This window comes from Schistocerca nitens, chromosome 9 (genome assembly GCF_023898315.1).
Source record: "Schistocerca nitens isolate TAMUIC-IGC-003100 chromosome 9, iqSchNite1.1, whole genome shotgun sequence".
Lineage (NCBI taxonomy): Eukaryota > Metazoa > Arthropoda > Insecta > Orthoptera > Acrididae > Schistocerca > Schistocerca nitens.
Window position 1 is genome coordinate 489,529,365 of NC_064622.1, and position 15,359 is coordinate 489,544,723.

Below are 15,359 nucleotides of genomic sequence, written 5' to 3' on the forward strand. Positions count from 1 at the left end.
GAGATCTTGCTGGCCAGGGTAGTTGACTTACACCTTCTAGAGCACGTTGGGTGGCACGGGATACATGCGGACGTGCATTGTCCTGTTGGAACAGCAAGTTCCCTTGCCGGTCTAGGAATGGTAGAACGATGGGTTCGATGACGGTTTGGATGTACCGTGCACTATTCAGTGTCCCCTCGACGATCACCAGTGGTGTACGGCCAGTGTAGGAGATCGCTCCCCACACCATGATGCCGGGTGTTGGCCCTGTGTGCCTCGGTCGTATGCAGTCCTGATTGTGGCGCTCACCTGCACGGCGCCAAACACGCATACGACCATCATTGGCACCGAGGCAGAAGCGACTCTCATCGCTGAAGACGACACGTCTCCATTCGTCCCTCCATTCACGCCTGTCGCGACACCACTGGAGGCGGGCTGCACGATGTTGGGGCGTGAGCGGACGACGACCTAACGGTGTGCGGGACCGTAGCCCAGCTTCATGGAGACGGTTGCGAATGGTCCTCGCCGATACCCCAGGAGCAACAGTGTCCCTAATTTGCTGGGAAGTGGCGGTGCGGTCCCCTACGGCACTGCGTAGGATCCTACGGTCTTGGCGTGCGTCCGTGCGTCGCTGCCGTCCGGTCCCAGGTCGACGGGCACGTGCACCTTCCGCCGACCACTGGCGACAACATCGATGTACTGTGGAGACCTCACGCCCCACGTGTTGAGCAATTCGGCGGTACGTCCACCCGGCCTCCCGCAAGCCCACTATACACCCTCGCTCAAAGTCCGTCAACTGCACATACGGTTCACGTCCACGCTGTCGCGGCATGCTACCAGTGTTAAAGACTGCGATGGAGCTCCGTATGCCACGGCAAACTGGCTGACACTGACGGCGGCGGTGCACAAATGCTGCGCAGCTAGCGCCATTCGACGGCCAACACCGCGGTTCCTGGTGTGTCCGCTGTGCCGTGCGTGTGATCATTGCTTGTACAGCCCTCTCGCAGTGTCCGGAGCAAGTATGGTGGGTCTGACACACCGGTGTCAATGTGTTCTTTTTTCCATTTCCAGGAGTGTAGTCTCCAAGGTTTGCTGCCAAGTGACGTTGTGCAAATTCCACAATATTCTCTCGGAGCAACTGTCCGACATTTTCAGGTCGGTGAATCTGTGCTGGTGGCTACGGTCAGTAGTACCTAGCCATCAGCAAAGTTCAACCACCTAAAGATGTTGGACAGTTGCTCCGAGGAAATACTGTGGAATTTGCACAATGTCATCCGGCGGCAATCCCATGAGGACTATTTACAGTGCTCAACATATTTGCCGAAACTGTGCCAGGTCATGGAGAACACATCTAAAATGGCAAGCAATCCTAAAAGCTATGTTTGAAGGAGGTCACTTTTTAATTGCTCGCTTGAGGGCTCTAGTCCCTCTACTAAGGAAAGAAAAGTATAGCACAAACACTCAGATTCCTGGCCGTAGGCGGGACCGACTGAAAGAAACCTGATTCCCCTCCCTTAAACGCTCGCAAAGCCACAGTGTGCAGGCAGTGTCCACAGTCGTAATGTTGAGTGAGACTTGGTTTATGGTGAGGCCCACTTCGATGCTTTGTCGTGTAAATCGTTATTCTTGAAAGTTATGTTCAGATGATGCATTAAGCATCAATATAACCAAGGTATTATTACTATATTAAAATATTTTATATGTGTTCTTGTTAAACGAAATTGCAGGAATTACAGGGGAATTTCTCTAGTATTCACAGCATACAAAGTACTGCCACGTATAATATTGCAAAGAGTCAGTCCCCCCCACCGTACCCAGGATGGACTTCTGGAAAACAGATCGACTATATACAGCATATTTGTCATCAAACCTAGCAGTGAAAGTGTGTGAGCACCCAACAAGAACTTCCACTATCTTTTCATTGGTTTTTAGAAGGCCTAGGATTCGGTATACAGGAAAATGATGTGGGAAATCATGAGAGAATGCTGAAGTCCCAAGAAACAAGTAAGTCTGGTCAAATTGTGTACGGAGGAGGCGGTAAGCGGGGTGACACACTGCTGCTCGCTAACGAATTATTGTGAGAACAGAACTGTACTGACGCAAGATCATGCGCTATACCCACTTATCTATAGCTTTGTTTTATAATGAAGAAGTACTATAAAAACCAAACAAGTAACGTATGTGTACATGGCAGATAACCAACCCAATATATTGGCCCATGTAGAAGACGTAGTTTTAATAGGAAATAACATTGATGATATTGAAAAGCTGCTGGAAAAACTAAACGAAACCGTCATGGAAATTGGTTTAAAAATGAAGAAAAGACAGAATAGATGACCGTACACAGAGAGAACTTGGCGACAGAACAACATGATGACCTTCATATAGCTAACTACAATCTGAAGAACACTTCGAATCTAAAATACCTTGGTGTAAACAGAAGACAAGTAATTACCAAATTAGGCTACGAACTGCAAGTGAAGTTTACTTTTCCGTTTACATTTCCTTCAAAAAACTTCTATTCTTCAGAGTGCTGACCAGGGAAACCAAGGCGAAACTCGATAACACAACAGTACCGCTATACGGGGTGGAAACGTGAAGCATGATCAAAAGAGAAGAGCACCAAAACTCAGTCTTCGAAAGTGGAGTATACAGAAGAATCTTCGGGCCAACGTTTGGGGCAACACAAGGATGGTTCGGAGACCAAATGAAGAAGTAGTCAAGGTATCCCAGCAACGCTCAATAGGGGCAGGCTATGTTGTCAGAATGGTTCCTCTCACGACAGACCGCTAGGTACACGATAGGAAGGGTGACCTCAGACTGCAAAATATTGGGTATCACTGAATGGACGGAAGCAACGCAAGACAGGAGAAACTGGCGGAAGCTACTGAGAGCGGAGCGTTATCGTCACGTACTAAAGAACCTAGTGGACTGATGCAAGTGATGGATTTTATTATTAAATCCTAAACAATTGTGGTAGATTAAAAGTGGGAGTGGCATCGAATTATACAGTGGTGTGCAAAACTTAACGACAAATCTAGCTTTCTCGCGACGTGTCGCCTCCAAGCAACACAGGTCCATTGAACTTGGACCATGCACAGAAGGAACCACTACAGCGAAGCACAGAAGTTAGCCGAAAGAAATACGCAATGAGACGAACAGAAATGAGACTTTTATTCAAAGACGATAACTACACTGACGTCACAGCTCGAAAGTACTGATGGTGTAACATGATCCTTAACAGGGCGTATGATCATATCGGACGACATCTGTAACGTGCTGCTATGCGGGGCACAAAGCTGGTAAAGAGTTCCTGTGGTAAAGCGTTCTATTCCTCCATAAGCACGGCTGACAACTGGGTCCTTGGTGGATGTGGCCGTAATGCAGTAGGTATCCCACAGGTGCTCGATGGGATTTAAGACATACTAGGTCATTCGCGAATATCATCTCGTTCCATGAGCCCCTCCACATGCGCTATTCCATATCGTCGCCCACAATTATCCATAAAAATGAAATCAGGGCCGAATGCTGTCCCGAAAAGACGGAGCTCAACGCAGCCCTCAAAAGACGCACTTGGGGAAGGAATATGGTATTAAAATAACGATTTGAAGGTTAGCCCGTCCCTGCAACATTACTCCTCCTCACACCATAACACCTGGACCAAGACGAAACGATCGTATTCGACAAAGTTCCTGGGTGCATTACGTGCTACCACCTGTCGCCATATGACGGTACGTCCAGAACTGTCGAACGTGATCGTTTTGGCGGTCCAGGTTTTATACTGTGGGGAGGCATAATGTTGCCTGGATGTACTTACCCCCAAAACTTTGAACACGGTACGTTCAACACCGAACGATATTGTGACACTATATTCCATTCCCTTGCACATCATGGATGCATTCGGCTGTGATTTCGTCTTCATAGATGACAAATGCGCGCTGCATCGAACAGGTGGAGGAGTTCTTGGAACGACGGAATATTCGGCGAACGGAGTTGCCTACCCGTTCAACGATTCAAGTGCTTTATCGGATGCGGTGAGAAGACTTGTTGCAGCAGCTTCCATCCAATAGTTGTCAACCATATCACAGGAACTCCTCACCAACCTAGTCGCCAGTGTATGAGAACGTTGCAGGGAATGCACTGCCGTCTGTAGTGAACACAGATCCTTGCAAGAATCACGTCCGTCCTTTTGCAATGTCCACGAGACGACCATATATCGCGGTGACTTGAGTGTAATAATTGTCTTTGAATAAAAGTGTCATTTCCGTTCGTTTCGTGTCGTATTTGCCTCAGTTGCTTTTTTTTTTTTTGTTATGGTTTTAGGGCGCAAAACTGCTACGGTCCCTCAGTTGCCTTGTGTACTACACTGAGCGCCAAAGAAACTGGTATAGACATGCGTATTCATATACAGAGATATGTAAACAGGCAGAATACGGCGCTGCGATCGGCAACGCCTATATAAGACAACAAGTGTCTGGCACAGTTGTTTGATTGGTTACTGCTGCTACAATGGCAGGTTATCAAGATTTAAGTCAATCTGAACGTGATGTTGTCGGTGGATGAGCGATGCGACACAGCATCTCCGAGGTAGCGGTGAAGTGGGGATTTTCCGGTACGAAGATTTCGCGAGTGTACTGTGAGTATCAGACATTCTGCACTGTGAGTATCAGACATTCGGTAAAACATCAAATCTCCTACATCGCTGTGGCCGGAAAGAGATCCTGCTAGAACGGGACCAACGACGACTGAAGAAAATCGTTCACTGTGACAGAAGCGCAACTCGTCCGCAAGTTGCTGCAGATTTCAATGCTGGGATATCGACACGTGTCAGCGTCCGAACCATTCAACGGAACATCAACGATATGGGCTTTCGGTGCAAAGGCCCACTCGTGTACCCTTGATGTCTGCACGATACAAAGCTTCAAGCCTCGCCTGGGCCCGTCAACACCGACCCTGGACTGTTGATGACCGGAAAAATGTTGCCTGGTCGTACGAGTCTCGATTTAAATCGTATCGAGCGGATGGACGTGTACGAGTATAGCTACAACCTCATGAATCCATGGACACTGCATGTCAGCAGGAGACAGTTCAAGTTGGTGGAGGCTCTGTGATGATATGGGGCTTCTGCAGTTGGAGTGATATGGGACCCCTGATACGTCTACATACGAGTCTGACAGGTGACACGTGCGTAAGCATCCAGTCTTATCACCTTCATTCATTCATGTCCACTGTGCATTCCGACGGACTTGGGCAATTCCAGTAGGACAATGCGGCACCCCACACTCCAGAATTGCTACGGAGTGGCTCCAGGAACACTCTCCTAAGTTCCACTGACCACCAAAGTCCCCAGACATGAACGTTATTGACCATATCTAGGATCCCTTGCAACGTGTTGTTCAGAAAGGACCTCCACCCCTCGTTCTCTTACGGATTTATGGACAGCCCTGCAGGATTCATGGCGTCAGTTCGCTCCAGCACTACTTCAGACATTAGTTGAGTCCATGCCACGTCGTGTTGCAGCACCTCTGCGTGCGGTGTACCTATTTCTTTGGCTCTTCAGTGTATACTGCAGCGGTTATTTACATGTATACACCGAAGTATGTTACTTGGCAGTGACGTATCATGAGACAGTTATTTTCTTCCTTAAGTTTTGCACACCAGTGTCTCTGTTTGACGGAGTGAGTGGGGGTGGAGGGGGGCGGAGGGAGAAAGTAAGAAACGGTGACGCCTCCCTCCCCACTTTGAAAGTTACTAAACTCCACGCTGATGTAGAAAAAGAGTGTGGGCCAGCTAGGAACATAGGAGATGTATAACTGTAGTTGGTGGACCAAAACGCACTTGGACGACGAGGAGGCAAGCAGGGAGGGAAAGGACACGTGGCTGTGGCTCCCAGCGGAGGCGTCGGCTGAAGGGGCGGCCGGCGGCCCTTTGAGCCCAGCCAGCTGCAGGCGCCGCGGTCGCTGATGGCGCGTGGCGCGGCCGCGAGCTGCAGCGGCTGCCCGGGGGTTCCCCTCGCCGCCACTCACAACACCCACTGACCACTGCCTACTGTTCGTGAAGGCTCGCCGCTAGGACGCGGAGAAAGGCCCTGCAGCTGCAGCTGAGCGGAGAGCAGGCGCATTTTTCAAAACAAAGTATGAGAGAGTGAACTCCGGTCATTTCCGATCGGGTAAGCTCTGCGTTGATGCCTACGACACGGTAAAATTGTGTGTCAGTGACCTTAAACTGGATACTTATCTTGTGAGATTAACTGTAACTCTGACGGAAAATCATCGTGTAAAACAGAAGTGATATCTGGTGTTCCGGCAGTTAGTGTTACAGGCCCCCTACTGTTCCTGATCTATATAAACGATTTAGGAGGCAATTTGAGCAGTCCTCACAGATTGTTTGCAGATGATGCCGTCATTAACCGTCTAGTAAACCGATCAGAAGTTCAAAACCAATAACAAAATGACATGGACACGATATCTGAATTGTAAGAAACGTGGCAATTGTCTCTGCATAAGGGAAAGTATGAGGTCATCCACATAGGTATGAAAAGAGAACAGTTAAATTTCGTTACACGATAAATCACAAAATTTAAATTCGATTAAATCCTAGGCATTCCAATTACGAAAAATAAAAATTATAACGATCACATAGATAATCTTGCGGGAAAGGCAAACAAAAGACTACATTTTATTGGCAGAACACTTAGAAGACGCATCAAGTCTACTAAAGAAAATGCCTACACTATCCTTCTGCGTGTATTAAAGAGGCTGCCTACAGTACGCTTTTCCGTCCTCCGCTAGAATATTGCTGTTCAAATGCTTCAAATGGCTCTGAGCACTATGGGACTTAACTCCTGTGGTCATCAGTCCCCTAGAACTTAGAACTACTTAAACCTAACTAACCTAAGGACATCACAAACATCCATGCGCGAGGCAGGATTCGAACCTGTGACCGTAGCGGTCGTGCGGCTCCAAACTGAAGCGCCTAGAACCGCTCGGCCACTACGGCCTGCAATATTGCTGTGCTGCATGCGATCCTTACCCGACAGAACTGACGGAGGACATCGAAAAACTTCAAAAAAAGGGCTGCTCGTTTTGTATTATCAGGAAATACGAGAGAGAATGTCACGGATATAGTAACGGAGTTGGGATGGCAATCATTAAAACAAATGCGTTTTTCGTTGCGGCCAGATCTTTCCGCGAATATTCAAGCACCATCTTTCTCCTCTGAATGGTAAAATATTTTATTGTCGCCAACTTACATAGGGAGATATGATCATCATAATACAGTACGAGAACTCCGAGCCCGTGCAGAAGGATTTAAGTGTTCGTTCTTCCCACGTGCTGTTGGAGAATGGAACGGTAGAGAAATAGTCTGAAGGTGGTTCTGCCAGGCTCTTAAGTGTGAATTGCAGACGAATCATGTAGATGCAGACTGAGTTCCGAGAGACGGAGAGGAATAAGCTGGGAATAGAAGACTGCCTTCACCGCAAAAAAATACAGGTCTCTACGTTCCAGCACGGTTCAGCGATATTTACAGTTTTACCGTATAACAAAATAACCTCTAAAGGTAAGTCAGGAGATGAGTGGAGGGTCGTAGTCTTGACGGGCCTTCAGAAACACTGACGCTGTTAGATCGAACGTTAGCAGGAGGAGCCATCCTCGCAACAGTCAGAGTTTTCCGGAGTGTTTGGCAATGCCGTCGCCGAGTACATCCCGCGACGCTCTGTACCCTCGCAGCTGTGGCGGCGTTGCTGAAGGCACGACGTACTGGCGAGGCGTTTTCCATGCGAGAGCGGCTCGCCGCGCAGCCGGCAGCCGGCGTGCCCTCCCCCGCACAATAGGGATCGTGACAGCGGATTAGGCGCGCAGCGGCTCACACGCGACCTGCAGCGCGGCGGGTGGGTTCGGGATTGTGTGTAGCCGCTGGCCGGCGCTATCGCGGCAGGAATCTCGCTGCGTGTCTGCCTGTTCCTCACAACTCTGACGCCCGCCTTTTGTGTTAGCAGGTTTCAGGCACGTCGCGGCCAGCGCCGAACGCCGTCGCAGGAGACGCAGACGTCGACGTGGCGGGGGCTGCCGGCCGGACGGAGCGCAACTCTGCTTTTTGCTTTTGTGTTTCTTATGTTCACAGGACACAACTCGTGCCAACAACGTCACAGATCACAGGCTGTAATCTTCTTAGCTGCCTTGGACCAGAATATTAGCTGGCGATCAGTGGTTTAAAAAGAAGTGTGCCACATACTAATCACGACACCGTATCACACCGTTTGCTGGCGACAAAGCTGTTTTTAGGTGTCTGTAATGCTGCAAAGTAGCATTTATGTTGTTGTTGTTGTTGTTGTTGTGATCTTCAGTAAGCAGCCTGGTTTTATAAAACGGAAGCGGGAGCTAGGAAGGGAACAAGACTGGGCTGCAGCCTATACTAGTTGTTACTTTATATCTACACCGAGCAAACTGTAGAAGAAATGAAACAGAAATTGCGAGGAGAGAAGAAACAAAAAGTTCGAGGTTTGCTGGTGGCATTGCAATTATGTCACAAAAAAAGTGTGTGAAATCTTATGGGACTTAACTGCTATGGTCATCAGTTTCTAAGCTTACACAGTACTTAACTTAAATTATCCTAATGACAAACACACACACCCATGCTCGAGGGAGGACTCGAACCTCCGCCGGGACCAGCCGCACAGTGCATGAAATTATGTCACAGATGCAAAAGAACTTGGAAGATAAGTTGAGCTGAAAGACTTTAGAAACTAAATACCTATTATAGTGTGACAAGAATAATGAAATGTAACCGAATTAAATAAGGCAGTCGAACGGCAATTACATTAGGAAGTGAGAGACTAAAAGTACAAATTTGGTTTTGCTATTTGTGCAGCACTATCACTAGCGATGGGTAAAGTAGTGCCGGCCGCTGTGACCGAGCGGTTCCAGGTTCGAATCCTGCCTCGGGCATGGATGTGTGTGATGTCCTTAGGTTAGTTACGTTTAAGTAGTTCTAAGTCTAGGGGACTGATGACCTCAGATGTTAAGTCCCATAGTGCTTAGAGCCATTCGAACCATTTTTTTGGTAAAGTAGTGACGTAATATACTCAGTAGCAATAATAAAGGAAGTGAAACATGAACCATAAACCGTAAGGGCAAGAAGAGAATAGAAGCTTTTGAAACGTGATAAAGGATAATACTGAAGAATAGTTGGGTAGACTGGGTAATTAATGAGGAGGTGCTGAGTAGAAGTGGAGGAAAAAGAAATTTATGTCATAATTTCGCTAAAAGATTTTAGAAATGACTTTGTAAAAAACGGTGCATCCATTGTTTCGAAGCTGTTGCGACCTTTGCATTAGCCTATTTGTTATTTCTTTACTATCTAATTATTATTCGTGTTGCGTACTTGTATCTGCTCGTGGCGGGCAACAATTCGTGGGTAATTGGCGATCAGTCTGTACGTGGGGCCGATTTTTCATGTGCCGCCATAAGCCTCTGCTTAAATTATTCCTTACTGTGCGATCTATTTCCGAACGTGCAAACGTCATGTATACAGAAAAAAATAACTTAAAAAGTATGTTTCAAAACTGTAGTAAAATACAAGCAGTACTTAAAATTTGAATTAACAGCAAGCATATATACCTAGAAAATGAACACAAAGTCTAAAATATAATATTTGGATCTGTTGTTTAGTCATGGAATGGTAGATGCATGGAGTGAATGAGCAAACGTCATTTACAAATATTATATTTTTTTATTTATATGCCCATATCATGTTGTTAATGCCAACTCTTGGTATTGCTAGTGTGTTACTAAAATTATGAAACATCCTTTCCGTGTGAAATTCTTGTGTGTTCTGCTGCTCGATAATGGTCTTTGACTAAAACAGGTCGCCCACAGAGAATAACTTAAACATAGGATTAAAATATTATGAAACGTCGTTTCCAAAGTTCATCAACCTTGTACAACATAATCAACTAAAAATATTTTGACTAGAATAAATCACTGATTGATAGGAGACACCCTGAGGCACCCACAGAATAGGCGGTTTGGGAGCGATGGGAAGAAAAGCCACAGTTTGACTCAGTAGCGGATGTATGTTGCCGTAGTTACGAAGGGGTGAAGAGGTTTGCACAGGGTAGACCCGAGTGTGGACCTGACTGAAGTCCACAACAACAACAGTGCAGCTGGTGAGTGTACGTTTGAGCGCTGCCCTGCGCGAGCTGCCTGGCCTAGTGTAGAGTGTAGTGTGTAGCGTGTAGCGTGTAGCGCCCCACGCCCGCCGTGCCGGGCCGTGGCCCCCGACAGCAGGTTGCGGGACAGAGACCCGCCATGTCTGAGCGGCAGGCGTGTGTTGGTCAGGCTCGCTGGACGGCGACCCGGAGACGCGCGACTCGCAGACGGAGAACAAAAGCCCCGACGACGGCAACTCGGGCTCGAAGCGGCGCGGCCCGCGCACCACCATCAAGGCCAAGCAGCTCGAGATCCTCAAGACGGCCTTCTCGCAGACGCCCAAGCCCACGCGGCACATCCGCGAGCAGCTCGCCAAGGAGACCGGCCTGCCCATGCGCGTCATTCAGGTAAGCACCCCGCCGCCTCCGCTTGTGTCGGTGACGTCACATTTACGCTGGCCAGGTGTGATAAGTAACTTACGGGGAGGTCAAAATAAAACGGTTCCACGCATGCACCTTAACATAGGCAACCCAACTTACATATCCGACCAAGATTCGAATGATGTAAGTTGCGTTGCCTACGATAAGGTGCATGAACTTATGTAGGACCGGTTTATTTTACCAGTCCTGTATTCATTCAACGTATGGCAGAATAACACGGTATTAGTATAAAGATACCCATTCATGAGCCAAAACGTTATGACCATTGCGCATCACGACACTAAATGCCGCCCGGTGAAGTTGCGCGCCGGCCTCAGTGGCCGAGCGGTTCTAGGCGCTACAGTTTGGAGCCGCGCGACCGCTACGGTCGCAGGTTCGAATCCTGCCTCGGGCATGGATGTGTGTGATGTCCTTAGGTTAGTTAGTTTTAAGCAGTTCCAAGTTCTAGGGGACTGATGACCACAGAAGTTAAGTCCCATAGTGCTCGCAGTCATCTGAACCATTTTTTTCAAGTTAAGCAATAAGAAAGGTATTAAGCGCAGCACATACGAATGAAAATTTTTTCTGTGTGTAGGCATCTGGTGCCACGTACACCTGGAATCCTATCAAGGACTTTTCGAATAGATGCCACACAGATTCGCTGTTGTACTGTGGTCCAACACACAGTTAAGCATGTGGTCATAATGTTTTGGCGTCTATGGTCTCACCAGAACATTATGTGAGTTCTGTCTTAACTGTATAAGCTTTCATCTGACAAGGAGAAGTCGCAACTGCCCACTTGTCATCACTATGAGAATCAAATAAGCTAACAGGGCCCTTGATGGCACTTGTGGTAACCACAGCGTAGCACTGATCTTGTATATCATTATACAAAAAAGAAAATAACTGGTCTCGTAAACGTTGTCACTTTACAGTAAACTGTTCTGAGCCACAACAGTGACAGCAGTATCTCTTGATTTTTGAAAGTACGAAGGTTGTTCAATAATGAATGATCATAATTTTTTTTTTTGACAACATACCTTTACTCATTCTCATAATTTTGATAGTCCTTCTTACAGCAGTCTCCCATGAATGGGATGCACTTGTCCCAGGCGTTTCCGCCAGTCTTCAAATACATGCTGGAAACCATTTTTTGAGAGTTCCTTCAAAATCGCCTCCGCAGCCTTCTGATGATTGATAATGCCTCCCACAAAGGCGTTTCTTCATGTTAGGGAATAGAAAAAAAGTCACATGGGGCTAAATCCGGACTAAAGGGGGAGTGAGGGATGCACTTCATAATGATTTTTGCAAGATATTCAGCAACAACATTGGCAATATGCGGGCGCGCATTATCGTAGTGCAGCACCCATCCTGCTTCACGGAAATGTGGTCTTTTGCGGCGGCTGATATGGACATGCAATGTTTTCAGGACATCCCTGTAGTACTGTCCAGTTACTGATGTGTGTGCAGGTACAACATGCTGATAAACCATTCCATGAATATCAAAAAATGATATGACCATAAGTTTCCCAACAGAAGCAACCACTTTTACTTTTTTGGGGGTTGGCGATGAAGGAGATTTACACACTAAGCTTTGCTATTTGCTCTCAGGATCAAAATGATGTAGCCAAGTTTAATCAGCAGTGATTACATTTGAAAGAAACTCCGGATCTTCCTGAAACATCAACTTTAATTGCATGCAGACCTGCACGATAATGTCCTTTTGTTGGGGAATCAACAATCTTGGAACCCATCGCGCGCAGACGCGTGTCATGTGTAATTTTTCTGTCACCGACGATGGGTGGCACCCAATGTAATGTTCAGTATTTCAGAAAGTGATCTTAAGGTAATTCGTCGATCCTCTCTCACAATGGCAGCAGCAGTGTTGATGTTTTCTTCCGTAAGAGCAGTAACTGGAGCACTGGGTCCACCTTCCTTTGAAATTGATTGTCTCCCCTCTTTAAACATTTTAAACCTTCGAGCTGTGCTGTAGGGAAGAACAGATCCTCCATAGGCCGTCTGTAACACTGAATAGGCGTCAACTGAAGATTTGTTGAGACGAAAGCAGAATGTCAAAGCCGCATATTGTTCCTCGCGTGTTACCTCCATTGCAGCGGTAGGCGATACTGAACATGTCTGACCATACCTGCCTCTCACATGCGGGAACCAGGAGTCCCAACAATGAAACTATTGGGCGTGTTTGTTGGCACATTAAGCTAACAGAATAACATAATATTAAATTTTAGCGCGAGAAATTATGACCATACAAAATTATGATCATTCTTTATTGAACAGCCCTCTGTTACCCAGACGTAGAGGTAGACACAAGCCCACACTGTGGAGCCTTCAATCCATGGCAAGAACTTGTCTTACATCCAAATATCTCCTATTTCCAGAAGAGAAAAGCATGCATAACCACTGAGCACGTTAGAAACAGAGCCTTTGTTAATAGGTCTAAAACTGTACGTATCGATGTGTCGACAACGAATCTGTCATTCCCTAGAACAATACAATAAATTTAGTCATTCATGTGTTTCTGTAAGTTGAAATGCGGTAGCTATGGGACATAACATAGACAGAAAGAAATTTCAAAACAAGATTCAGAGGATATGAATCTTACTGTCACTAACTTACCTTCACTTAAAGAACAAGAACACTTAGTCAATGGTACAGCACAGTATCCTATATCCCACACACCAGTGAGAAAAGCCGCCTGCTAAATATTTTAGAAGAAGTAGGAATTTTCACTATATATGCTGACGTTATTTTGAATGAATAGGCCGACCTAAAAAACAAAACAAAAATTCATAGGTAACTTCATCAATGTTTCCAGAATGAGATTTTCACTCTGCAGCGGAGTGTGCGCTGATATGAAACTTCCTGGCAGATTAAAACTGTGTGCCCGACCGAGACTCGAACTCGGGACCTTTGCCTTTCGCGGGCAAGTGCTCTACCATCTGAGCTACCGAAGCACGACTCACGCCCGGTACTCACAGCTTTACTTCTGCAGTATCTCGTCTCCTACCTTCCAAACTTTACAGAAGCTCTCCTGCGTTTCATCAATGATCCCCTAAAGCTGTAATGTTAAAATACATTCCCTTGTTTAGGTAATCCGTTAATACATATAATACAATTTAGAAATGAAATCATACAACCTTTGATATAACCAGTTCAGTCATTATCTTTGGATGGAAACATTACCACTAACAATTGCGCAATACCAAAATTTATGTTTTCATTATTACACTCATATAATTATATGAATGTTATCCGCAAACGTCTTCGGCATGTGCGAGCAAATCAATATACAGAAGGTTAAAAAGATAGTGTCGACTATTTTAAGAGGTGGTAGTAACCACCAAAACAAGAAAAAAATATCGAACAAGCATGGTCTGGAAATGCACACGGTCCATTTTAACACGGGTAATGTATCACGAAGCAAATACCGTCCGCACTGGTGGAACGTTTCGTGATACCACGTACTTATACGTTTGTGACTATTACAGTGCCACCTATCACAAAGCGAAAAATGTGGTCCAACTAAAACATTCATATTTCTTTACGTACTACACGAATATGTAATAAAAAATGGGGGTTCTTATTTTAAAAAATGCAGTTGATATCCGTTTGACGTATGGCAGCGCCATCTAGCAGGCCAACCATAGCGCCATCTGGTTTCCCCCTTCAAGCTAGATGAGTTTCGTTCGTTGTAGTTTTTTCGTTTGATGCTTATTTAGTGAGATATTTGCACCGGTCACTATCAATGGACCACCCTGTATATACACACACACTATGCGACACGCTCGCTCCATTTCTGACGCGTAGTACTACGTTTCCATGGCCGGACGCCATTTCTGGCGTAGTAGTAATAGACTATATACACAAACGTTCCTCATGAATTAATCTATTTACGCTGGAGTGCAATCCATAACGACGAAAATAACTTTTTTCAGTATAATGTGTCACCGCCACGTACCAGAGCTCTATGAAATTTGAACCATACATAGAAAGACCTGCTACCCTACAGTACAGAAGGTAACTGAAAGAAATACGCAAATGGACGAACAGAAATGACGCTTTTATTTTTCCAACACAAAATTTACACTGAAGTCACTGCCATTTATGATAGTGCCCTAGACATCAGGAAAGGCGGGTGTGGTTCTTAATAGCGTGTCATGCTTTGCAATGTGACCCATGCTGGTCAGAAGGTTGGTATGGATTACTACAGTAGAGAGTCCCAGTCCTCCACAAGTGCTGGATGGTCGTTGGTTCATGTGGACGTCTTCCCAACGTATCCCACACGTGCTTCACGGAGTTTAAGTGAGGTGGGCATCCATCATATATCCTCTCTTTCCAAGAGCTGCTTCACCTGCACTGCTTGTTGTGGTCGCGCATTGTCATCCATATAAATGAAGTCAGAGCCGAATGCACTCCTGAAAAGTCGGACTTGGGAGAGAATTACGGTGGCACAATAACGAATAACGGTGAGTGGGTCGTGTTCAAAGATTTGGAGGTCAGTACGCCCATGCAACATTATGCTTCTCTGCATCACAACACTGGACCACCAAAGTGATCATGATCCACAATGATACTGTGAGGGTACCGATAGAATGACTATTCAGACTGAATCTATCAATAGCCGAGAAGAGCACGGTACCCCACTCCTCGTTGGTCCAGTCCCTACGCTCTTGGTGCCATCGCGAACGGTGCAGCCCATGTGCGGGTATCAACGGAAAACTACGGTCTGGTCGTCGGCCAAAGAGGCCACCTGTATGCAGTTGCCTGGCCACCCTGAAACAGCACTGTGAGC

At 46.3% G+C, this 15,359-nt stretch overlaps 1 protein-coding gene across 1 annotated transcript in view; it reads left to right on the forward strand.

Annotated features, from left to right (window-relative positions):
• LOC126204372 (LIM/homeobox protein Lhx1) overlaps positions 1-15,359 on the forward strand; it is a 487,576-nt gene that overhangs the window by 402,031 nt on the left and 70,186 nt on the right. The window contains exon 6 of the mRNA XM_049938745.1: positions 10,320-10,537. Coding sequence (XP_049794702.1) covers positions 10,320-10,537 — 218 coding nt within the window. The remainder of the gene's footprint in view (positions 1-10,319; positions 10,538-15,359) is intronic.